The sequence below is a fragment of the Apus apus genome, chromosome 2 (assembly GCF_020740795.1).
Source record: "Apus apus isolate bApuApu2 chromosome 2, bApuApu2.pri.cur, whole genome shotgun sequence".
NCBI lineage: Eukaryota > Metazoa > Chordata > Aves > Apodiformes > Apodidae > Apus > Apus apus.
Window position 1 is genome coordinate 57,361,154 of NC_067283.1, and position 26,474 is coordinate 57,387,627.

Genomic DNA, 26,474 nt, shown 5'->3' on the forward strand with positions numbered 1-26,474 from the left:
AAACAAAACCTATTGAAAAGTGGGGGATTGAAACAAAGGGAAGATTGTTGAGGAGTACCAGAAGCCTGTATAAAAGCGTTGAAGAGTTACAAGAACAGAGCTGAAGAACTTTGAGAGATAACAAAGGAAACATCACACCACAAGGCATGAAGCCAGCAAAACCTGCAGTAACTGGGGAAAATATTAAGACAGCAGGGGGAGATCACGATCACCAACCCAGTTCAGGAGTAAAAAGACTTGCCTACCCTCCCCCTGCCCTGCAAGGAGCATATGTGCTAATTTGCACAGCAAGTGAGGGGCAACTGAACCAATAGTAAATGATGTGGTAATTAAGAGAGAAGGTTCTGAAAGTGCTGGGACCAAAAAACGGGCACACAGTGAAGCTCAGGGGTGCTCTCTCTCCACAGTGAACACCCCATTGGCTGGGCCAACACGGGATCCAGGACAGGTGATCTTTCTCTCTCTCTCTCTCTCTCTCGTTCTCTGGTACATACATAATAAATTATCATTAATCCAATTAATACACTCTGGGAAATTAATTAATGTTTGTATATGGACTTTGAGACTCGTCTCACCATTGTCTATTGGGGATTTATGAATCTAAGTCACTTGTCTGAGCAGGATGGGACACCAGCCACACTTAGACCCCTCTCTCAGAAGGAGTTAAAACAGTAAGGGTGTGACTTAACAGGAAGGCCTTCTCCTTGCAGACTAATATCCTTTTATACAACAGATGTTCCCAAAGTACCAAACCTTTACATCATAAGCTCTGCTCAAATGAAAATTTCCAGCTTATTGGTTCTTATTTTGATTAGTTCTGGCTGTTGAGAAGTTTGGAACAGAGCTTCCACAGAAATTAGAACCTGAAAAGTTACAACCCTGGACAGAGGCAGAACCTTACTTTGTGTCAAGAAACACTCTTAATTCTATTACTTCAGTTGTAGCTATTTTATACAAAAGTGCTTTTTGCTGAACTTTAAAGACATGAAACATAGAATAAATAAGATATATGGTCTTACCCTCTATATTCTATGTATTTGTATATGCATCCTGCGATTAGCATGGCAATCAAAGCATAGTACCAAGAGCAAATGAACATCAAGGCAAGACATAAACTCATCCCCACGAATGAGAGGGTCCTAAAAGAAACCATTTTTTCCATTTTTTTAAATAGGCATGCAAATGTTCTACAAAGTCTATGTCTTATTCAAGTTAACTTCCAGAAGGGCCTTTCTTCTTCAAAGGCCATTCCATAGCTACTATATAAATAAAAATACCTTAGTTTGACATAAATCATACAATTGATCCAGATATAACAAGAGATTTGCTACATGCCTCAGTTCTGAAACTCCATCCGTGCCTCCAAGTGAGGTCAGTACTAAGGGAAAACTGTATAGGGTTTAGGGCAGGGGTGGTGGGGCCAGGGTACTGGGGGGGGCGTAGCTGGTCTTGTGAACAATCCAGCTGATGATGGAAAAGGCAACTAAACCCACAAGCAGACCTGACATGCACTCTGGAGGCCCCTGAAACGCACCAAAAGGCATGTGGAGTCACCTAGTTTTCAGTGAAAGTCATTTAAAGGTCTCCTGGCTTCACATAAAACACTGGAAGTGCCCTGAACAAAGGCTAGAAGACACAAAGGCATCATTGCCCAAAACTAATGCTAACTCTAAAACACCCATAGTGGTATACCAGTCATGCATTATGACCCTCCAAATATCTTTTGGTGTACTTCAGGCAAACATGGGAGTTGTTTCAAGTGCACCAGATGCATATTAGGGGTTTTTCTGTTCTCCTCACTGCTCTCAGAATGCTTCTGAGGTGAACCAGGGCTTTTGAGTGACATTTTGTGCACACCAGGCTCTGTCAGGTACATTCTGGTATGCCCACAGGAGCCTCCATCAGTCTTGCATTGCATCTAAGGGCCCTTAAAAGTGCCTCTGGTGACTCCAATACTCTTACCTTAAGCCACACACAGTTGTCTGTGAATGCCAGCAGATAGCCCTGCACCATGGCCCTCTGAGTGCCTTTTAATATGTCCCAGGAGAAGCCAAGAGCCATTTGGAGTGCACCAAGAGCATCTATTTCTCTTCTCCCCAGTGGTCTGAGAATGCCTTTTAATGCATTACTCGGTATGCTGTGAAATTAAGCATTTTCAGATGCCTTCTGATCATTCCACAGGGCTTCCATGTGTCTTTAATTGTACCTAAGAAGTGCCTTTTGTGTGCCCCTAGGGTACCTCTGAGTGCCTACAAACCTAACCCAAAGCCTAAACTTACATCCACACCCAGTGGCCTCAAGTTCCTTCTGGTGCACAGCAGGCCATTCCAAATGCTTTCTGGTGTGCCCCAGCAGTGTTTGGGAGCCATCTGAAGTTCGCTGGGACATCTGATCATCTTTCTGTGGTCCCTCTGCTGCTGTGTGTCAAACTGCAGGGATTGGCAAGGGCTGCTTTCAGCTTGTGCTGTTTATAACTTTGTTTTGCTTTGCCTGAGAGTGCTATGATAAAGCCTATGAGCCTAGTCAGGTATTCAGGCCTTACATCACTGCTGTTCCAATCCGAGCAACAGAGATGTTGACTGTAGTATACTAGAGTAATTTATGTCTGTTTAAATAAAACTCTTCTTTCTGAAGTAGAACGTTTCAATACCCAAGCACTTTAGGTCTTAAACAACATGTACAAAACTAAACAGACTTTCTGAGATGGGCAGAATTTTGACAGAAGCAAAAATTTTCATTTAAACACCTAAACTAAATAGTTTAACAATTTCAAATGAAAACACTTAAGAGCTCCTTCAGTTCAGAAAAGCAGATTTTATTTTGAACAGCAGCACATACAACATTTTCAAAATATTCATGTTTAAAAACAAGAGACTGCACTTCATTAACCAACTGGCTGTGGTTTCTGAATTGTTACAACTCTATTTGCAACCAGGTGGAGCTACTGCATTCCTATGAGTTGGATGCTCTTAGGTTTCACTGGTATAATTGTGCAATATACTATAACTGCTAGTAGCTCATGGAAAAACCACAGACAGCTTGTCAATTTACTGTCACCTGGAGGCTTCAGCTACCTGACCAAGTATTTTAAATAGAAAAATGTTATTTAAAATAAGTATGCAAAATCATGAACTTCAGGACAACCCTTTATGCACATAATATACAAATTTGAGCAATTGTATACATTTCTGAATGAAGTTTCCTGAACCAGGACTAATCCCAACTGAAGCAATATAGCAGCATTTTGGTAAGGGAGGGAACCAACTTTTCCTAAAGCCTTCCCTTTTATTTAGATGCAGAACAAAGATTAAAAGCATCAGAAGTTGCTTACATTTCTGTATGCTTCGGAATACTATCGCATTACCATTTCTTGTGGTTCACCACAGTTTAACAAGTCTCAGAATATACTACATATAAATATCCTAACCCATCCACCATTTATTAATACACTACAGAAATATTTTCTACATAAATCTATCTTCTTAAAATATAAATATAACTTTTTGATAGAAAAAAACAGAACACATCATTGTAAGATTCAGCTTGCAGGTAATTTTCAATGCAGTAGAACTCTTAATGAAGCTGCTCAAATTATGGCAAATGACTCTTTTCTCATTTGGAAGAAGGTGGGGGAAGGTGTGTTGAATAAAATGTGCAAACTGGTTAAGAATAAATGGTGATCACTTCACGTCCACTGCCCCGGACGAGGAGAACTCTGTCCAGACCTTCTGTCAGAACTTCCAAAAACTCCATGTCTGAATCATAATTAAGTCAAGGAATTTATTCAGAAAAGAAACAAAATAGCCATTAATCTCTCTCAAACAAAAAGACTGACATATAATGCAAAAAAACAAGTTCAACAATTTCATCAAGAAGTTTTTCCCGTGTTACCCTTTACTGTCCCATTAAGTCATCCACCTGCTTGCTCAAGTGGAAGCGAGGCCTAATTTGGGGGGGCATTTCTAGTTCTGCCCTACTCACCTACCGAAAAGACAAAATAGAGATTTTCAAATGAGTTCAAAATTGAGGAATGCTTTACATCAAGTCAATAAAAAAATCCCACCACCACTATCAATATTTCTTAAAACTCCGTTTGTGGAATCAAAGTCATTTTCCTAAAGGCAAAGTTATGCTTACCATGGTTACTAACGGTTATTCCAACAAGCAGACAATGACACAGTCACAAAAAGCAAACTCAGAATTTCAGGAAATATGGAAGCAATATAGTAGAGGATACAGTTTTCGTCCCCTTTCTTGTTTTTAGGAGGTCCAGGCATATTCAGGAGAACTAGCTGAGCATGCTGCGATTTATTAAGCACAACTCCGTTGAGCTTCACAGCTGTGTGCATTCTTCTCACATTTGACTGGTTCCTAGCATGCAAACAAACATTTTTAAGTCCTGCCACAATACTTATATATTTGAATTATATGTTATGCTTGGGAATTTATAAATGAAATCGATATGTATGTAGAATAAGCTATTTTCATGGACACTAGTATTTGTACAACACATTGGAAATACATGCGAGAAAATGCAATAGCCAGGTTTAAAAAGATGGTTTTTTTCCTTTGAAAAGAGCATTTAACTCTGAAATTCAAGCAATTCTAAGCAGATTGCCAAAATGTATAAGTCTTCCAATTGTCAGTTACCTCTTACAAAGATGAAGCATAAACTTTCAATCGCTGTTGAAATTAATTTTAGCCAAAAATACTGAGAATCCAGTTTACTGGATTATATAAAAAGTAACTGGATTTGTACAAGAAATTCCAAGCAAAGAAATTGCAGGAACGCGATGGAAAGATTACAAGTGCTCATGTTGTACAGTACAAGATTTCCCTCATACTCCTTTGGAAACATTACAAGATTACTATAAGCTTGGTGAAGAAAATTCAGAAACAGCAGGGAAATTATGAAAAAATGACTAATTTCTGATGTCCTAAGAGTACAGCAGTGAGCACTGACCTGAAACTAAGCTTCTCCCCTAACAGTATCGATATTAACTTTAACAAACTTGCTTCTTGCATCCACAAATATAATAGTTGTAAATTTGTGTGCAAGAGGAAGAAACTGCTAGGACTTCAGAGATTTCCTTATTTTAAGATCTACCTTGGATGATTTTGTTGCTTTTTGGAACAAAAGAACAGTTTCCTTATAGTTCCTGAGAAACTTCTACCTGTGCAAAACTAGCCAAGACTGGACATGAGTAATATGCTACACTGCAACAGAAATGTCCAGAATCTAGCTAAGCCCTTCTATCCAAAAGATCCACTGTTGAGAAATGGATTCTTCACAAGTGAAGGAAGTCACTCCAAAGGAAACCTCAGAAACACAGGTGACAACACATCTCAAGAACAGAGATGCTGCATACTGATACATCACTCCATCCTGTGTAATTTTCTTGTCACTGTAACTGGTGGCCTTGCAGTAAAAGCGTAACTGCACCCTGCTCAGCTGGGCTGGCACACTGTCCGATGGCACAGAGGAGTGGCAGGTTAGGAGCAGCAGGACGTAAGACATTCTGTGAAATGCCTGATCAAGTCTGGAGTCATTTGTATTCCACTAACAGCCACCAAAATTGCAGGGCAAATCCCAGCACTGTTCCAGCTGAAGTAAACAACAGAAATTAGCAAGATCTCTTTTCCCAAAAAACATTTAAGTGGCCAAAATTTACAAAAGGAAATGCATAACTTTGATTTACTACCAGGGGACTACACCAACACTTAATCCTAGAATCTTCAAGCAACATGAGGTCACCCTCAGATTCTATTACTAAGTTGGAAACAATGGAAAGCAGTGACAATGCTGGGAGCGTATGCACTTGTAGTCTACTAAGTTCCACTTCTTTTACTATGAAAAGCTGTTAACAAGATTTTATTAGAAGTAGCATGTGTCATATTGTATTTCATGGTTGAATTTTGCAGGAGAAAATTAGGAGGAAAAAAAAAAAGCACTTGGCCTTAGGTTTAGTGGCCAGTGGAGACCAGCCCCATCAATTTCCATCGAGTCTCCTTTCTCCCTCCCTCCAGTTTCCCCCCCAGGACAATGACATTTTCAAAACAGAGTTTATCAGTCCCTCTTGGGGGATTTTCTGTCAGAGTGGCCACCCTGTTCAAAAACCATACATGGAACTGTCCTGTTTTAGGCAAACTGTGAAAGCAACAAAAGAATACTTGAAGCTCAGATATTCAGAAGCAGAACAGCAGTTTGAGAAAACACCAAAGAACAACTGTTGAGAGGCAAGAGCATATAACTGAAGAGGTTCATAAATACTGAAGTAGAAACATTGTTAAACTAAAGATAAAATGCAGGGAAAATATGGAGGGAGTCAATTTGTGATGGGGTGGGGAAAAATTCAGCACTGAAATAAAGGTTCAGATTGACTAAAGGTACATTGTGTACAATGTCCACTGAAGCTGACTAACTTCATTTAGCCTTCAACTGAAATCATACATGGTACACAAAGTAAACTTCCTAAATTTTCATAAAAAGCTCAATTTGTTAAGCAGGCAAAATGAAGACAACATTGGGCTCTGAAGAAAAAAGCAAAGCAGTGACAAGGAAGTTCCACCCAAGAACAAATAGAGATTAATTAGGAAAATTAAGTATTACACTGGTGCAGAGTAATGTCAAGTTTTACTTTCTTACAGTAACTAAAATTATATTCTGTGATTTACCTTTAATAGAAAGTTGATAATATTTAGAAGAAAGCATTAACAAGCCACAGTGACAAGTATTATTTAGTAATAAATGCTAAATCACAGCATATAGAACAAGGTACAAGAGTACACAAACTGAAAATGATGATTTAGCAAACACACATACAATGTACAAGACCACAAGAACCAGAAAACACAGCCTACATTGCTTAAGTGAAATTAAATTTAGACTTACAGATTTCCCCATTCTCTACATGGAAGAGAAGCAAATGCATAAAAAAAAGATATGCCATCAGGTACATTTTTAATGCAACATTAATATATTGTACAGGCACACCAACTTTGAACTTTAATTTCCACCCGAATCACATACAGTTATTCTAAAATGTTAGCTGAAGTGTCTTGCACAATTCTAAAGAAGTAATAAGAAATACTTCTAAAATATGAAAAAAAATCCCTGCGATTTAGAGTATACTGAAGCCTAGAACAAAAACAGTGCTTTAGAGCATAAGCACTTTGATGTTTGGAATTTGCAGAAGGCAAATCGTTTCTCAAGAACTCAGAAAACCAACAACTTAGAATTTTAAGGTGCTAATAATTCTAATTATTCCTTCTAGCTCTATTGTCTACAAGCCCTAGATTTAAGATACATTTCCTTTAGATACTAGAATTTCCCTTGAGCTAAAGTTTCTCTTCAGGCATATGCAGAAAATAGTCTAGGGCTTATAACTGCATCCTTTCAGAACTCAAAAAAGATGCATTTGTGCTCCTGGATCACAAAGTGAGGAAGCAAACAAGCTGATAGCTTTCTGTTGTTGGTTTAGGGTCTACATTAGGCTTGACAGAGGTATTAAGTGACTTATTTTTAAGACAATAAGGAATATTTCAACAGGAAATACTTCCTATACCAAGACACATATAAGCACAAGTTGTATATTGGTTTAATTTACAGGATGAAGGCCAAATGTCCATTTAAATTAAACAAAAAAAAACCAAAACAAAATCCAAACCACTCCACCCAGAAGTCAAAACATAAGCTAACTGCCTTGAAAGAGTCTATCTGTTTCTTTGGTACTTCCTCCACCTCAGCAATCAATGAGATGGGGAAATGATACACAATAAACTGGTGCCCAGAAGAAGGAGGGGGCGAGGAGGACCAAAAATTATCATTAAACATTTTAACAGATACGCTTCTAGTACAATCCAGAAGTTGAGTTTACAGCTTGAAGTCTATCATATTTAGGCTGCATTCACAAAATTCTTGTGAATGACTCTTTACAGTCATTGTTGTTCCACCCAAGTCCATGCTAGTTTCATAAGGATGGCATTTGAGGGAAGTCCACAGAAAAATCATGTTTGTACTCAACTTTAAGTAAATCAGAATCTCTTACACCAAAACCCCGAACACCACCACCACACACTGAAATATACAGAATCATATACAAAACTCCAAATGCCACATGTATACTTACGGCTTCATGTTGAAAATATCTTTAAAGCCAGACACATTTGAATCTTTGTTTTTATGCTTTTCAGCTACCAACTTCTCTTTAGTCCAGGTCATATGCACTTTTTCTGGCGCAGCAGCAGCAGCCACACTTGCTTTGACCATTGGAGCTGAGTGTGAGGCAGTGTTTCTGTCATGGATCAGCTGAGCCTGGCCACAAAACAATCACCCAGGATTCAGCCAAAAAGAGCATTTATAAACTACACATTATATAAAATTTTGAAAAGGAATTTCATAGCAGTGGAACAAAAGAAGATACAGAAAAATGCACCTTATTTTGTGAACAAATACTGTTTTGACTTTGGCATTAAATGAAAGTGCTTGTAAAAATACAGTTATTTGCTTATATTTGCAGGATTAAATCTGGGCCGGGAAATTATTTTTGTAATAAACTAAAGTGAGGTTCAACTTTAATACCACCACAGGCTTTTGCCACTGAAAAACTTGAAAGCCACCACTCTACTTCTTTGTCAGCTACATTGTTATTTTTTCAGTTATTGTAACAAACACTATTTCACATGCCTTTAGCTGACATGATCCAAATAACCCAACACTAGATTGGCTGAATTGAAGGCTAGCTACCTTCCATTAGATTATTTATGCATACAGAGTGAATATTATCTCACAAAACCTCCTCAATCTAACCATGAAGGGACATTCTCTTCCCTTACAATAGCAGAAGCTCAAATCACAACTTTCAGAACACAGTATTGTTGTTTCCACATGCTTGTGCATTTCTGCATTCTCCATTTGCCATTCCCCTTGCCCCTCTTGAGGAAAGAAAAAAGAAATACTGCATGTTATTTACTTACTTCCCCTCATAATACTTTATCCATGGGCTTCTGTATTTCCATCAAAAGCAATATAAATACAGTACCTTAGACTTCAAATTGTAAGTGGTATGGGGGAAGGATTGTTTTTTGGGGTGTTCTGGTTTTGGGGAGGGGTGTTTTTTGTGGGTTTGGGGTCTTTTTGTTGTTTGTTTGGGATGTTTTTTTATTTGTTTGCTTGGTTGGGGTTTTTTTAAGTTCTTTAGCAGTTATGAAGTCTGCTCAGAGACTTGCTGAATCACGAGTTGAAGCTTCTGTTCCATTTGGGAACCTCAGTTATTCACATTAGTGGTAGTCATGTCCCTCCATATACGTGATGATTCAGAAAAATCAATCTCATTCAGGTCACAATCAAAAGCATGAATAAAATCAAAGCAGATGAGAAAATAACTTAATATCTCTGAATAGCAACTCCCCTAGTGGGTCACAGACTGCAACTGCAGCTAGGAGCTTCTGTAATTTTCCTAATATTTCCCTAGTCCTAGATTCCCAAATCCTAGAGTTCAATTCTGAGGTTCATATAAATATCTATTTGACTGTCTTCATATCTCCCAGAAGATTAAATCATGAGTCAAGACTATGAATCAGAAGTTACTGCAAATACCGTTTATCATGGGGATGGACAAAGCTAAAAACTACATGCAGATACTATATGTGCCATAGAACAGTATCCAACAAACTAAAATTTCAAACTTAACAACTGTAAGATGACTTCAGCCTAACTATGCTTCAGCAGGAGAAAGGTTGCCATTTTTAGAAAGACAGTGAAACCAAGAGAAATTCTGGACCTATCACACAAATTTATAAAAATGCAAAGACAACAAAAGCACATTCTTGTTGCTGCTATTATGACACCAAATTAATTACAAAGAATACAACATGATGTTCTCCTACTTCATGAAGAAAGGGAAACACAAAGGTATACAGCATTTCTACAAACTAGGCTACACACCTTTACATATGAGCAACACTTCAAGTGCACACTAAAACCATTGATCACATCAGTTCATTTCCTTTCAAACTCACCATGCAGAAAGTAATAATGATATTTATATGTTAATAAGCATAGAAATGTCCTTTAAAAGCCCTAGTATATCTATACAGTCTCTTGAGAAGCTTCAGTACTTCAATTTAAGAACTGTAAGGGAAGGCAATGCTTTGTGCAAGTGAAAGCCTGAATTATGCTTATTAACGAAACACCGACTTTAAGAGATAGAAGGAGAAGAAATATCTTTGCTTCTGGCTCTTAAACAGGCACTTTCAGAAACAGAAATATTTCTTTTAAGCAAAATAAGTGTGAGAAAAACAGGATGTTGCTGATGTCATTAAAGCATCATCTAGAGAAAAAAACAGTAAGATAATTAATTTAGAAAAAGTAAAATTAAAATTTATGAGGAACTGTTCTATAACAATGAACGATCAAGTTGTTCATTTGTAGTTCAGTTTGCAATAGTGGCACTTCAAGTGTTGCAATGGGAAAATATATCTAGCCAGTACTACGTCTAACTACCTCCTCCTCTTGATAATCATTAGTCAGTGCTTGCCCATCTTGGCCGATGGACTGTGGGCTGGAGCAGCTTGTCCTTCTGACTGAGCCTCGAGACTCATCAGTGATACTCTGAATCTGGGACAAAAACGTTACCAGTGACTAAAATAACAGACTACAGAAAAAACAGGTTATCATATCATTCAAAATAAAAAAAAACGGTCTTCATTTAAATAGATTGAGTTTCGGTATTGTAGCTTGTTATACACTCAGTTTGTTTTTACAAATGTCATTTGTGTGGGGCTCTTCTTGAAATGTTTAGCAATTGGATATGAAGTCTTTTCAGAGATTTGTAAAAACATGAATCAAATCCTTTAGACTACACTTCAGATATTCACTTGTGAAGGTCACAGTCCTTCATATATGTGATGAATTGATTTTATTCTATTACAATCAAAAGTATGAAAAAAAAATAAGCAGATGAGAAAGCTGCTTTCTGACTCTCAATACTTATTTATTTCCCTGTGATTCCCAAACTATAATTGTGCTCCTCACCTACATGCACCCACATTTCTGCAGCTCCAACAATATCACTACCTGGCTCAACAGTAATTAGTCAGGACCAGCCAGAAAAGGAAGCTAACAACCCCTAGGCAGGGCAACAAGAAAGGGAACGAGGCAGTACATTTCCTTTCATCTTTGTGGCAGTATTGTCAAATTAATTACAAATAAATAAACATTTAGCAGTTGCATCAAAGTCTGCAGACCTTACACTTTACAGGCATGTGTTATATCTACACTTGAGTAGAAGCAAATCAGCCAAATTTCTAAAAAAAGGAAACGAAAATCCAATGAGTCCCTGTGCCTCAGTTTCACAAGAAAACCCAGGGGCAAGATCAAATAAAATTGCATTTTAAAAAGTGACAAGAAGAGAGGAGGGTGATTCATCAGTGATAAGAGCATGCCTGTGAGTGAAACAGCAAAAGAATGCTGTACAAAACCAAATTCTCTTGGCAAAGGTTTGAACCTCATTTGAAGAGGTACAAGCAAACACGAAAATGAAGTTGGAAATACTAATCTTGTTGGTAACAGGAGAAAAAAACTACAAGCACCATTTAAAGCTGGAATAACAGAGTTATATTTGAAAGTCTGAAGACAGATAATGAAAACAAAAGCAATACTAATTTGTTCTAGTGATACTAATGAGAGAAATGTTTTGGAGGTCATAATAAAACTAGAGGTGATGACTCACCTCGTGTAAGAAATTATTATCAAATTATGAAATGGCCTGGTACACCGAGTGCTTGTACTCAACTTGTAGCTCCATAGAAAGTGAAGAAATAACTACACAACACTTTTGGATGAAAATACAAAAGAACAAGGTAGATTAAGATATCCAAATCAGAAACAACAGACGGATATGGCTTTTATTCTTGGAGAAGGCAGGAAATAAGTACTGCATGTTCTTGGAATCATCAAGGATTTTACTCTTCATACCATGAGGTAAATTCAATGGTATTTTGAACATCTCAGATTTTACCCTGCCTGATATGAAGGAACATACTAACCTATAATGGTTACACTCAGATAAAAGCAAGCAATAAACAAAAATGCATGGGAGGGGAGAAGAAATTAAAATTTCCAAGCAAACAACACTCTGAAGTAGTGCAGATTCCAACAACTCAAGAGATGAGAAAAAAAATCATGTCTTCACTACCGTTTATATTCTGTAGACTACACAAGGCTTACATCCTTGGGCTACTCATATAGCATTCATGAGGAAGTTAAATCTTTAAAAACCTACTATAGATTGATTAATCACTCTAACTTCATTGGAAAAATATTAGGGTTCAACAAAGAAATGAGAAAAAATTAAAAACACTGAGTAAGGGGTACAGGAGAGCTTGCTTTTTACTTAAATAATGTTAGGCAGGCTTTGATCAAAAGAAAACTACTGTGACACAGATGAAAAGAAAGAAACTACAGCAGCACATTGTTTTAGCAATACAAGGCATTTTTAGGAACCTTAAACAAATCCTGCAAAATGGGAAAAAAGAGTAAGTAAGGGGTGGGGGGAAGTAACTGCATGGACTTGTAGGATTAACACCAAAAAGGTTTAGGAATATAAGGAGTTACAATTATCAGTAGACAAAAAAAAGCCTCAAGTAAAAATCCTTGTTATTTTATGAATGAGTATTTCAACACAGTAGAGATCTTATTTTGCATGGGAAAGAAATAACTGATACCAAAGTCAAAGCATTTTTTACTTTTACATCACTAAAAGGTGTTGATAATAATGGGTAAGTGCAGAATAAATGAGAGGGTATAAGTACATGCCAAAATAAAAAAAGAAAGATTTTAAAGTTACAACTAGTAATGAAAATACAGGTCCATGAAGCTTGTTGCTACAATGTGTAAAATACCACCAGGGAGAGCTAAGGATAGGGGAGCAGCAAATGTAGCATTCCCATCTTGGTATCATAAGATTATAAGTTAGTCAGCCTAATTAGTTGATACATTAAACATTCAAAATAATGCAGAAACCAAAAAAGTAGTTGGTGAGAATTGAAAAAGACCAAGTCACAAGCAAAGCTATTCAGTCCAGTTGAATAATCATGAACCTTAGCTACTGATATATGTTAAGTTTGGAAATGCTAGGGATATGTTTCACAGTGGCGCTCAAATGTTTTGCTAACCTTAACAGTAGAACTCTTAAAATTTTGTTCAAATAAAAAAGGATTTAAAGGATTTTGGTTTTTTTCCCCACATTATTTTCACCTTGCTAGAAACTAACATTGAATGCAGTTATAAAAGCTTTTTGACTAGTTAGAAACTGCTAAGTCATGGCCAAGAAATACTACTTTCAGATTTTTTCACAGAACATCTTGGCAAGCCAAAGTTCCTACCTCTCTTTCCCTTTCATTCTTTGATAGCTGCATCTGTTTTAGCATCTGAGATCGCTGTTCCATCATGAGTGTCTTCTCATACGTGAACGCAGAAATATCGTTTTCAAGCTGCAAAAGGGATTGACATTAAAGATATCAGAAAAGCCCTACTCAAAGGAACAATGTTCAGACAGTGTATCACATTCGTTCCTGTGTTCACTCAGTCCTGGATGTATTTATGGCATTGGAATCATCTCGAGCATCTAACCGATCCATCTTTTCTGTCCTCATACTTACAAATTCATCTTCAAACAGCAATCTCATACAATGAGCTATCCTACTATAGCAACATATCGCTGTATCAGTGTGATTTTAATCTAAATCTCGGATAGTTGGGACAGACTTTCCATGGTTCTGTTCTACCCAGACTGCAGAAATCAGAAAGGGTTGGAAGCACCGATTTAAACTGGGTCTGCATTACAGCCTCTTGAGCCCACTTGTTTCTTGAAAAACTCTCTAGAGCTACAACGTAACACATTGTCCTTTCACCAGTGAGAAATGTTCACAAATAGAAGTATTTATGAATACACTCTGACATATAGATCAAAGCTAAAATACAATGTAAACATCTATAGCAGTTATCAGCAGCATCACCAGCTTGTAACATCTCTCTTATCTTTTGGAAGATTCTCAGGGTGAAATATGACCCATGTCAGAAAAGAATAAATTGTGCTTCCTATACTATCTTTTGCTCAAAATCCAACTAAGGCTGAGCCCTTTTTATGGCACTCTGTTTGTCATCTTTCACCAGCACGTGCCACAGCATTTTAGTATTTTATTTTCAGTACTCTAAATGAAACAGAAATAAAATACATAAATAAAATTATTTATCTTACTTCCTAGTTCAAAATACTAATACAATTTTTAATAAGTAATTTTTTTCAGAAGTAATTAAAAATATTGAAGATTTGCTTTATGGCTGATTAGTATGATAAAACCTTTTGTTAGGTTTTCTTCATTTCAGGAACTGGTGGTAGTCAAAGTTTTCAACCAGTCAACCCATCTTCTTCATTTCTCTTCAGAATGAGTTTAGAAGGTTTTTCATTTTATTTGGTCTTTGAACATTATGCACTATCAAGTGCTGGAAATGAAGTTTTTCCTTAGTTGCCAAAGAAAAAGCAGGTCTAGACAGACTACAGCTTTAGGCCTCTCTCTTTAGCATTTTATCACCAGTATTTAAAAAGGAAAATAAAGATACAAAATGTGGTTTGTCACTTTTTGACTTGGTTACGTTGTCTTGCTGTTTGGTGCCAAAGAGGCTGGCAATGCCAAAAACGACTGACATATCCTCATGGGGGCCTAGGGATGTCTTATTCCAGAGAGATATTCATACAGCAGTTGGAGAGACAGACATGTTCATCCTCTTGTCAGGCTGGATGCCATGAATTATTAGATTAAGCACATTCATTTTCCCATTTCACTGCCTGCTGAAAATTCATGCTTTTTATTCCCTGAATGAGCTCTCAGTGGGCTAGTCCTCAAATACAGTGCGGCATGAAAATATCAAAATGGTTCAACTCTACTTGACAAAACTCACTACCACATACGCTAACATTATGACATGGTAAGACAATGTTTCTTAAAAAAACTTACTGTTCTTGGTAAGACTACAATCTATCCGTTTTTATATATGGGCTAACATAATTTGTTTCAAAAATGCTACATCAATTTTTCCAAATTTAGTCTCAATTGCACCTAAAAAATATACTGTAACATACCATTTCAACAACTTCCACTTCAGCATTCAGTCTAAGATGATACAAGAACATCTGAAGATCCTTCTTCATTTGGATGCTGTTATCATCCATTTGAGCAACAGTGAAGATACGCATTTTACATTTTTTCCAAACCTATCAAAAAGATACATTATAACATTTCATAACAATGTTTGCAATGACCATGCATAAATCTATCAAGGTGAAAGAATTCTAGAAACACTTAAAACTACTCAGTGCCAGAAAATGAAACCCCAGCCATTTTCTGTTGTCCTTGCCTTGTGCTGCCGAAGGAGAAAAGGCAGTAACATCAGCATACCACCATCATGAACAATCCACCACACATCTATGTTTCCTTCAGTAAAACGTTCTTGATTTGTTGGAAATAAATCAATGTTTTTAGCCACCAACAGTGCTTGCTGAGCTGCTGTTGTCTCCCGTACAGTGTCTGCAAGGGAAAACAACACATTCCATCAAGAACTTCCAGTTTTCATTCACGGATTTTGTTTTCAACTCAAAAGCTTAATTCCTCCCAGATTATGCTGAGGTAAAAGAGGAACATCCTGTGTTTAGTGACACATCTGCTTAGGAGAAGAACAGGAGAAGTCATGGTTGAAGAGACTGATGGCTGAGAAAATCCATTCCACATGAAATCAGATGTGGGGAAATACTTAGTTACCCACTGGACGTTCAGCATCACATTTCCTCCACACAGCAAATACTCTAGTTACATAGATGTATTACAAATGCATAGGAGAAAGTAAATAGATACATACCAACAAAATTTTTCCAGGAGAAACGATTTTCTGTCTGCTTCCATGACTGTGGCCATGCCATCAGGACTGTGTTGTGCTTCATCCCTCCTAGACCAGCTGACTGAACCAAATAGGAGATTCCATCTCTGAAATTAGGAGACACCACAATCTGGCAAAATCCTTTAGTCTTTTCTGCTCCCATTAAGGACTTAACATTCTGCAGAAGGAAAATAGTATGTGGGGAAATACAGTCAACACTGGTAATAAACACCATCAAAAGTAACAGCACTAAATAAGAGCAAAACATTAGCTACAATATACAACCATAATCAAGAAACTAATTCCAAAAGAGTGAACACGATTCTATGACAACTAAAGCCCAAAACATCCACCTCCCCAAAAGACACCACACACCATTTTTTCATTACTTTAATTATTAGACCTTTCATTTCCAAAGAAGAATGAACAAGATATGAGTAAAACCACATTGGCAAAGTTACAGTAGCGCTGCTCCAGGTAAAGTCCAAACTGCTGACTGACAAGGCACTGTATGTTTGGAATGGTAAGTCCTTTCTTTTGGAATTGGAAGGGTTTGGAAAAAAGTGGTGCCAAACACTTTGGAAAAGGTCACCAAAGCTCCTTAAAAACTATGACATTAAAAGGCTGATTATTTATTGGCTCCCAACATGGAAAAACAGATGTGCAGGAGACACGTGGAATCACTGGCTGAAGAATGACAAGACAAGCTGACTAGATTAAGCCTCCCACACCCTTTTAATTTCAACATAGCTCCCCTTTGTTTAAACACTGACATAGAGACACACAACCAAGTAAGTTAAGAATAGCATTAAAAATGGTATCAGGGTTGATGAAGGAACATCAGTTTTGGCATTTACTGTTTTGATGGCATGACTTTAAAAATTCCATCATTATCAATGACTTGCATGAGAGATCAGCCTGGATTTAGAAGGAAGAACCAGCACATCAAACTTGGGAATTTTGGAAGCAGTAAAATTTCCATCAAAAACCATGAGGAACAGATTTGATCACAGAATGCCTGACACTCCTGGTTTGAGCCAGGATGAAGCCAATTTTCTTTTACTGTTTTTTTTTTTTTTCTTCAGTGAACTCTCCTTTAAGCAGCACACTTGCTCAAAGTAGCAGCAGGTTTTCCAGCCAGTGGACTGATAATGCCCAAATGTTTATAGTTACTGCTGAGAGATCAAGGGCACTTTGCTCCACTTGTTGCATTTGCTGCTTTGGACACCAACACAGCAGAAGAGTTGTATCTACAGCCCTTCCGTATGGAGGAGTGGACTAGACAGCTGGCAAAACTGATCAAACAGATTATTCCATCCCACGTATGCATAACTCTCAGTATAAATTCTGGGACCGTGGAAATCAAGTCTCTTATATCTTCTGTTCCGTCCACGGCAAGGGTCCAGGAAGGACTCTGTCTATCCATCTCCTTTGATCGCTAGGCCTGGGCATTCCTGGCCCTTGTATCTTTGCCCTCAGTTTCTATTTATTCTGCTGCTCTTTCCAGCAGCAGTCCAGGACCTTCTTGGGACTCTCCACAACTGGGGGGATGTGCCGTGGGAGTTGCTGGGGGTGAAGGGAAGCAATAGGGTTTTGCACATTCCTGCACCTCCTTGTATATACTTGTACGTATTTTCTTTTATCACTAGTATTTAATAAAAACTGTCTAGTTTAGTTTTCAATCTGCAAAGTCTCTCTGTATTCTCTCTCTCCTTTCCCTATCTGGGTGGGAGGAGGAGGGCACAGAGAGCACTATTGTAATTTGTTGAATTGCCAAACCCAAGTTAAACCATGACACTGGCTCAGTGTGGCTTCACCTAAGAAATCCTAAACAGAGAACTGAATCCTAACAGAGAACTATTTTCTAACTAAAATTTTCCAAAACCAATAAAGCCTCAAACTTTGACAATTCATCTTTAGTTCAATTTTAAAATTCAATAGTTTACTCAATCTTAACACCATGTCTGACTTTAAGAACCCAGGGATTAGGAAGAGGACTCGGGGGTGACAGTAGATGAGAAGCTCAACATGAGCTGCCAGTGTGCGCTGGAGCCCAGAGAGCCAACCCATCCTGGGCTGCATCAAAAGAAGTGTGGCCAGCAGGACCAGGGAGGTGATTCTGCCCCTCTGCTCTGCTCTGGTGAGACCCCACCTGGAATACTGTGTACAGCTCTGGAGCCCTCAGCACAAGAGAGATATAGACCTGTTGGAGAGGGTCCAGAGAAGGGGCACCAGGATGATCAAAGGCCTGGAGCACCTCTGCTATGAAGACAGGCTGAGAGAGTTGGGGCTGTTCAGCCTGGAGAAGAGAAGGCTCCAGGGAGACCTTGCAGCAGCCTTCCAGTACTTGAAAGGGGCCTACAGGAAAGCTGTGTGGGGCTCTTCATGAGAGGATGTAGTGACAGGACAAGTGGTAATGGTTTTAAACTGAAAGAGGAGAGATTTAGGTTAGACATCAGGAAGAAATTCTTCACCATGAGGGTAGTAAGGCACTGGAATAGGTTGCCCAGGAAGGCTGTCAACCCTCCCAGAGGTGGTTAAGGCCAGGTTGGATGAGGCTTTGTGCAATCTCGTCTAGTGTGAAGTGTCCCTGCTCATAGCATAGGGATTGTAACCTGATGATCTGAGTTCCCTCCCAACCTTAACCATTCTATGATTCTATTATTAGGTCTCCACCCATTCCCGTTTCATCTCTCAAAAAATTGTAGCTGACTTCCAGTTAAGCCAGCTATAGGTAACATTTCAAATCCTCATGGGTAACAGTTTCTGTTTAAGGATTTTCTTTGTTTTAATTTCAGAGGCCCAATTGTGTTCTTAGTCTAACGTTTACTACTCACACATGTTGACAGCAACAGCTTAAAACCAATTCCTTTCACAATATATCATTGCTAGATTTTTTTCCACCACAATTTCAGGCTAATGGCTCTCTTGGAGCCTTCTCATGTCATATCAGCTAGGTCATCTGACTTCGTTCTTTTTTATTTAAAAAACCATTAGGGACAAGTCTGAATACCAAAAGGGAGAGAAAAGAAAGCTGGGAGGAAAAGGGCAGCTAGCTTAATTCCAGTTCAACAATTCAAATGCTCATCCATTTTAGAGATACCAGGTCTGAATAAATCACAGGAGTTTTTACACAGCTTTGAAAACAACTTGGATCAAAATAGTAGACATTTCAACTGATAACTCTATAAAATCAGGACCAGGAGAGTTTATGCAGGTAAGCAAATATAATTATCTGAGTTATCCCAATACTGGATTAAACAAAGAAGTACACATGTTGCTTAAGACCAAACAAAAAGGAAACTCGCTTTACATTGAACATCCAAGCTGTATGAACAATAGATCTTCAGAAGCTAAGTGTATTAACTTGCCTTTTTCCTTCAGGAGACAATTTAAAACTAAGTTCAGATATTTTCAAGGCCTATGTATTTTCAATTGGGGACCATAGTCAAATACTGACAAGTTCTCAAAAAAAAAAAAAAGAAAAAGAAAAAAAGAGTTTGGAAGTACAGTTACATGTCATCTTAGATTATGTTGACTTTGTACTATTTTTTCTACCTCACCCTGCCTTCTTTGGAGATATGGAATAAATAGGATAGGAAAAAAAAATGAAATAAAGCATCTCAAGAAGGATGCAGGTTACAGTTAAGCAACAGAGTAGGATTCTGGCAAAGTCTGTTCCTAATCCTAGCTCTGCTATGTATTAGTAGGACAATGTAGAAAATAAAATCATATATATGTACAGAGGATTAAATTATGTCAAACATTACTTTTTTCATTAAATAAATCTGGTTTTCTTATAAGGTAATTTGCTACAAGTCTGTCAGTTGGCTTTTTCAGTAATATAATTTGATTGTAAGCCCAGGGCTTTCAATATTAAAGAAAATGAAAATCTAAGAAGTATAAGCATCGTCTCATCCTATTGAGGAATTTTATAAAGCATTTTGCTACACACAGCAACTTATTTTTTATATTACATTTGATTATGCTGTTAGTAAAAAGTTTGTTTTCTTCAAAACTTTACAACAGTTTGTTCTAATTCAAGATATGAATTCACACAGATTCAACACTTAAATTCTAATGGAATTTTAAGTGTTTGTAAGCTGTCTTTTACATACCTCTTCAGCTTTTTGAGTTTCTGTACATTTATCCAAGTAGATTCCCTGAAGCACAGAGCCCACGATTGTCAGTCCTTTACCAGCCTTCAATTGAGAGGTGAAAGAAAGCAATCTAGGATGTTTCACCAGCTGCTCACTATCCAAGTTTAACAAGACCAGAAGTTGAGGTCTGACAAAAGAAAAAAAAAGTTAACACACACACATACAGAAACAGAAAAGCAAGAAAGAATTGGAAAATTAAATTTAACACTTAATAAAATGCAGATTAAGTGCTTAATTCAATGGAACACATTAAACTATCAAGCAAGGAAATAATCTGTAACAGCAACAACACTTCAGGTACAGAATACCTACACAACCCACAACACCATCATCTGAAAGTTACCTTAAGGAACAGTTTTACCAAGAAAATTACTGAATGAAAACTATCACCCTTCCACGGTCAGCTAAGTTCAACCTGCTCCTTGAAGTAGTTAAACAGTGAATGCACTTCAGTTCGTTCACAGCTCCAACCAGTTGTATTTTGAAAACCTCCAGAAACAGAAATATTTTCATCTCTGGGTAATGTCTTCAATTCTTAATTATCATAATCTCAACCTTTTCTTTCCCCGTTTTATCGTGGGAAAAGATTCAGTCTGATTCCATCTTCTTAGTAACCTTATTTTAGGTATTAGATGTTCACTGGCTAATTATATCAACTTTTAGTCTCCCCTTAAGCCTCCTCCAAGCTGAATAAGCGTAACTCTCAGCCTCTCCCAAAAGGAAATACGCTGCTGTGCCCCAGACTTCATCATCTCAGTGGTCCTCTGCTGAACTCACTCCAACTTACTGATGTCTTTCCTATATTAGGGTGCCTAAAACTGGATTAAATATTCTATATGTATTCTAATGAGTGCTGAGCAAAGATGAGTATTATTTCCCAATATTTTTACTTCTGGATTTCTGTGATGCTCCTGTCAATCCATTCCTCTGCCTGCAGAGGTCCTTTCACAGGGACAGTCATACTCTTAACCAAACTGTGATAGCACCCTGAGTTCAGTTTCCACTGCATACTTGGTGAGGATGCATTCTGTTTCCTCTAATCAATATCCAACCTGCTTACTTTTCCCAAACCAACATTTTACAGTTTTCCTGTTGTTACTACCAATTCAAAAGAACAACAAAGAGCTGGAGCATACACCTCTCACTTCAAAACCAGCAGTTGAAGATGTAACAAGACAGTCTAGTTCTAGCAGTTACACTGATACAATGGAAGGATAACTCCTGTGGAACTGAAGGGATGTCAGATATTTAACAGGAATGTTCTTAGTCAACACTACATTACACTGGTGCCTCTGAGATGCCAAAATGAAACACTGATGAAGGCAGTGGCTCATGTATTCCATCATCAGTCCCATGAAAAATGGTAAAAAAAAGCCATGACAGTGAAGGGTACCAGAATGCTGAACATACACACAGACAGGGATACTTTCAGAGCAGTTACTCTAATTGAAGTATCATATTCATACTCTAATTAAAGTATCAGAGTTCTTCTGATTTGCATTACACTCATTAGAAGTGACAATGTGAAAACTCTATTTTGTTTTTAAATGCTAAATATTTTTTGTGTTGACTTTGAGAAAACTGATAGTTTAACACTGAAAAAGAATATATTGCAAAAATAGTAGCAGACCTTTAACCCTGAGCAGCAAGCATGAATTTCTTTTAATAATGGCTAAGCAATTTAGAAACTGTTACAATTAAATGAAGCTATATAAAAACAACTGCCACAAAACATGAATTTAAATGAAGTATCCTCTGTATATTTATACAATGTATTTCAGAGGGAGCACAGAAGCAGATCTTCAAATCTGAAAATCTATAGTCAAACAAAAATTCTGCACTTTGGAAAACTATGCCAACACCACAGGGTTTTAAGTTCAATTAGTCTGCCCATATTCCCAGCCAAGCTGGTTATGTGCTGACCATAAGTCGCATTCTATTGCAGTAAAACCATACCAGCAGAATGGTATAATTGCCATGCTCAAGTTAAAATATCACTGTAATGGTGAATTCAACTCTGGCCACTAGCTCTACCAGCAGTATTCCCAATAGTTGTGTGTATTTCAAGAATGACTCTACCTTGGAAGGCACAGGACTTACCTCCAGTTCTTGGTGTGAGGAGGACCGTCCTCAACACGAAGCAAAGCATAGCGAGCTGCGTTCAGGGACAGTCCTCGGATGCCATCACCCCATTCTTTTTCCGCTCTTCAGGATGCAGAAAAGATTCAGTTAACAGGGTCCCATTTATACACGTTCAGTACATTTTCTCATGAATGATAATACACACAGAAATGAACACGCTTCTTTGCACGAATGCATGAAAAAAAATGTAATTTTGCAGATTTAAATCAAGAATGAAGACTAACCAAGGTGAAGCCACCTCAAGGCCCTTCAAGAGAACCGTTTATTAATATTTATTATGGTCTATTTTATTAATACTCAAGTTTTTTTGTAGTTGTGAGGGCTCCTTAAGTTGCTTTCAAGCACTAGAATAAGTGAGGGCTACTTAAAAGGAACTGTTTTAAAGCAGCAGAATTAAGTGAAACTTGACTTTGTATGGATCAGTGTGTTATGTCTTCCCCCAACACGACTACTACATCTTTCTCTACTTCCTTTCCTTCCCAGATTCTCTCCCAAATTAACCTAAAGCTTTATCTGCCCTCATGACCACTTTCAATCTCCCTACATTTTCCACTCCTCTTTCTCCCAATACAAAGCTATGCTATACACCAGATAGCCAGACAAAAAAGAACTGTGAGGGTAACATGTTATTTTTCTTTGTAGAGATTCTACTGCAGCAAGGGGTCCACCTCCTAAACCCTTCCTCCTCTCTTATTTCCACTTGTGAATTCTCACTGAACTTTGTTACCTCTAGCCTTCTTTTGAAATTAAGATGAAATAAGCCAAACTGAATTCAAAATCTAACAAAGAATAACATGGCAATGAAAACATACCCTGACAGACAGCACAGTCATGCAAGTTTCTTTTACTTAGTTATCCAAAAATTAAAATTAAAACCTGAGGTTTTCTCCAGACAGCAGTTTTAAGAACATTTCAGGGTGAGTTTCTCCCCACTGCCAAATCAGCCCCTGCATTTATAAAGGCAGGGAGAAAAGTTGTTAGGTTTCTGCAAAAACATAATCTCTTTCTGCAGGGTAAATGTGCTGGTTATCTGCCACCTTTTGTAGAGAGTCTGTATATGAATTTGGGTGCACATATAATTTTATGTGTGTGCATATCTACACACACACAAGCAGAACTTCTATCATCTGAGCCAACTTTCTAGATAAAATAGGCAAATTAATTTGCTTATAATTATTCCAGTAAATGAAGCTGCTAGAATACAGGAAAGCATCTAATCTGGAATTTGAGATATGAAAAGATGGAGAACCCACAAGGTGGAGTTCATACCAGCTGATCCATTTAAGAACTATGCTTAATCTCTCATCAAAACAACTTCCACTCCCTCCTCAAAGACCTTACTATTTTTCTTTCCTAGAGTCTTTCAGCACTGGGAATCTTTCCTTAGAAAGGGAAAGCACACACATTACTGATCACAATCACTTCTAATCTTTCATATGTTGCTTAGTTGCCCAAAGGTTCTTTGCTTGGATTTTTGGTGTTGGGATGTTTGTTTTGTTTTTTTAATGAAGTTAGCATGGACTTTAACTCCCCTATGTGTACAGCAATTATTTGAGGTGGGGCTCTCTATGTGCCCTTTATCACATGATATGCATACAATGCAAAGTATGGTGCAAATTAAAGATTAACTAAGCCTTTAGAAACTAGATAATTTTCAGTGGCTGCTCTGGATATTCAGTATGATTCACCCTGAAAAGTGCTAAAGTCCACATAAGAGTAGAGTTTTTCAACTTTAGCACAATTTAATAATAATTTAAGAGATTTTTTTTAGTTGCTGCTTGATATTAAAACATGATGTTCCCAAAGTACCAAACCTTTACATCATAAGCTCTGCTCAAATGAAAATTTCCAGCTTATTGGTTCTTATTTTGATTAGTTCTGGCTGTTGAGAAGTTTGGAACAGAGCTTCCACAGAAATTAGAACCTGAAAAGTTACAACCCTGGACAGAGGCAGAACCTTACTTTGTGTCAAGAAACACTCTTAATTCTATTACTTCAGTTGTAGCTATTTTATACAAAAGTGCTTTTTGCTGAACTTTAAAGACATGAAACATAGAATAAATAAGATATATGGTCTTACCCTCTATATTCTATGTATTTGTATATGCATCCTGCGATTAGCATGGCAATCAAAGCATAGTACCAAGAGCAAATGAACATCAAGGCAAGACATAAACTCATCCCCACGAATGAGAGGGTCCTAAAAGAAACCATTTTTTTCCATTTTTTTAAATAGGCATGCAAATGTTCTACAAAGTCTATGTCTTATTCAAGTTAACTTCCAGAAGGGCCTTTCTTCTTCAAAGGCCGTTCCATAGCTACTATATAAATAAAAATACCTTAGTTTGACATAAATCATACAATTGATCCAGATATAACACGAGATTTGCTACATGCGTCAGTTCTGAAACTCCACCCGTGCCTCCGAGTGAGGTCAGTATCTAAGCCCATTGCTGTCACTTCCTTACTGTTGCTTTGCACTTAAGCTGAAACATTCTCAAGCCATACTAGACAGCACTATGTTACTTCCAGCAAAACAGCTGATGAGCTTAAATCCAGTCTGGCTCCATTCTATGGTCAGCTTTTGTTGTGACCTGTCTCTTAAGGCAAGAACACGGGACAGTAGTAGGGAATGCAGAAAGCAACCTTTCAAAGGCTAAAAAGAAAGAATGACTGAGCTGAAAAACTTGCAGAAGCATCTCCAGATTAAAACTGATGTGGCCGGTTTGCCCACACTGGTACTCCAGATAGACAAAGGTCAGCTCAGAACTGGACTGTTTTGAGAATACGTTTAGTCAGGTATGACCCCCCGGATTTCTTTTCACCTGATTTCCAACTAGAGATGGCTTTCACTGGACTGACAGTGACTGTCAGCAGACCCAACTTCAGCTTGGTACCTTTACTACAGGTATTGACTCCAAATGCATCCAGTTCTAAACCAAAGAAATGCTTTCTACCTGTTCTTGGGAATCAGTCTAAATGTAGTCTGTCTAAAAATGGCAGCAGCTGCTCTTTCATGCTTGACCTAGCCAACCTAAGACTTTCACTCAAGAAATAAAGTCCAATCCAAATTCTGGCCAAGCCCTGCTCTGGCAGAGGTGATGATGCAGTCCCACAGGGAGCCAGTTGACTCACTGAACTCTCTGGGCAAAGTACTAAAGAGAAGTTGCCAAAGGGTTACAAGCTCTGCTGCCACCGTGTCACAACCCTTTTCCTTTTCTTCCTCACCATGGTCCATCCTGTCCCTCTTGCTACCTTCCATCTTATCCATTTTCCTTAGCTTCTAAGCTACTTTGTAATCTCCTTTTATACTTCTTCCACTATCAAATTATGCAGGGGAGGTGGAACAAAAGAAAAAAACAACCCTGAAGACAGCAATCCACCTTTTTCCTTCTTGATGTTACAAACACCACTAGGAGTTTGCAGCAACAGCCTGGGAGACAGGCATGCATGTATTTGGAGATTTAGGTGCCAAACTAGGGAGAGCCTACTGAGCATATTCAGAAAGATTTGACAGGGCTACCCAGTGACATTTCACCTTCACTCACTTCTTTACAAGGAAAACCAGTGAGCAACTCCTGCATCCCAGAATCAGGCCAACTCATCTCCTAAAGGCTCTAGCCTTTGAGGCACTTCAGCACTACAATGTCTCAATACAACTATTATTAATTAAATACATATATTTTATTTGTATTTATATTTATTAGTTTTTTTGGTATTTTATATATATAAGCAAGAGTTTGAAAACAGTAATCATATCAGAGCAAACTGATCTATATTAAACAAGATTCTTTTTTCTGTGCCTTTTTTGTTTTGTTGCTTTTTGTTTTTTTTGCTTGTTTTGTTGGTGTTTTTTTTCATGACAAAAATTAATATCACATCAACCTTCCTGAATATTTTTACCAGTTCTCCTTATCTTCTATATAAATAGATTTTTTGTCATCTTCATTCTCACATATTCAGAAGGTTTCTTGGCTTATGAGCAATATTAAATGTCACCCTGTAGCCCCTTCCCAAACCCTCTACATTACCCACATTTTCATAATATCAGCTATTACTAGCCCTATTCCAAACACATTAAAAAATACTGCTGTTAGTATATTCCGTGTATGAATTTATTTACATGAGATGATTTAAGTCCAAAAGTAGATTTTGTTCTGTTTTGTTATTGCAAGAAATACAACAATTCAGGATTGCATAATTAGTTAGTTTTAACTCTTCTGAATGAAGGAGTATTC

General features: G+C 37.7%; 1 protein-coding gene across 2 annotated transcripts in view; it reads right to left on the bottom strand.

Moving 5' to 3' along the window:
* Positions 1-2,794: 2,794 nt before the first annotated feature.
* SLC12A7 (solute carrier family 12 member 7) overlaps positions 2,795-26,474 on the bottom strand; it is a 75,764-nt gene continuing 52,084 nt past the window's right edge. The window contains exons 15-25 of one of the 2 annotated variants that reach the window (XM_051611485.1): positions 24,317-24,436; positions 22,195-22,299; positions 20,053-20,221; positions 15,917-16,112; positions 15,419-15,588; positions 15,144-15,275; positions 13,387-13,494; positions 10,505-10,618; positions 8,130-8,314; positions 4,238-4,371; positions 2,795-3,755 (exon numbers count right to left, since the gene is read on the bottom strand). In XM_051611485.1, the coding sequence (XP_051467445.1) occupies positions 3,664-3,755; positions 4,238-4,371; positions 8,130-8,314; positions 10,505-10,618; positions 13,387-13,494; positions 15,144-15,275; positions 15,419-15,588; positions 15,917-16,112; positions 20,053-20,221; positions 22,195-22,299; positions 24,317-24,436 (1,525 nt within the window). In that variant the 3' untranslated portion in view covers positions 2,795-3,663. The remainder of the gene's footprint in view (positions 3,756-4,237; positions 4,372-8,129; positions 8,315-10,504; positions 10,619-13,386; positions 13,495-15,143; positions 15,276-15,418; positions 15,589-15,916; positions 16,113-20,052; positions 20,222-22,194; positions 22,300-24,316; positions 24,437-26,474) is intronic. The other variant, XM_051611484.1, reaches the window with a different exon arrangement.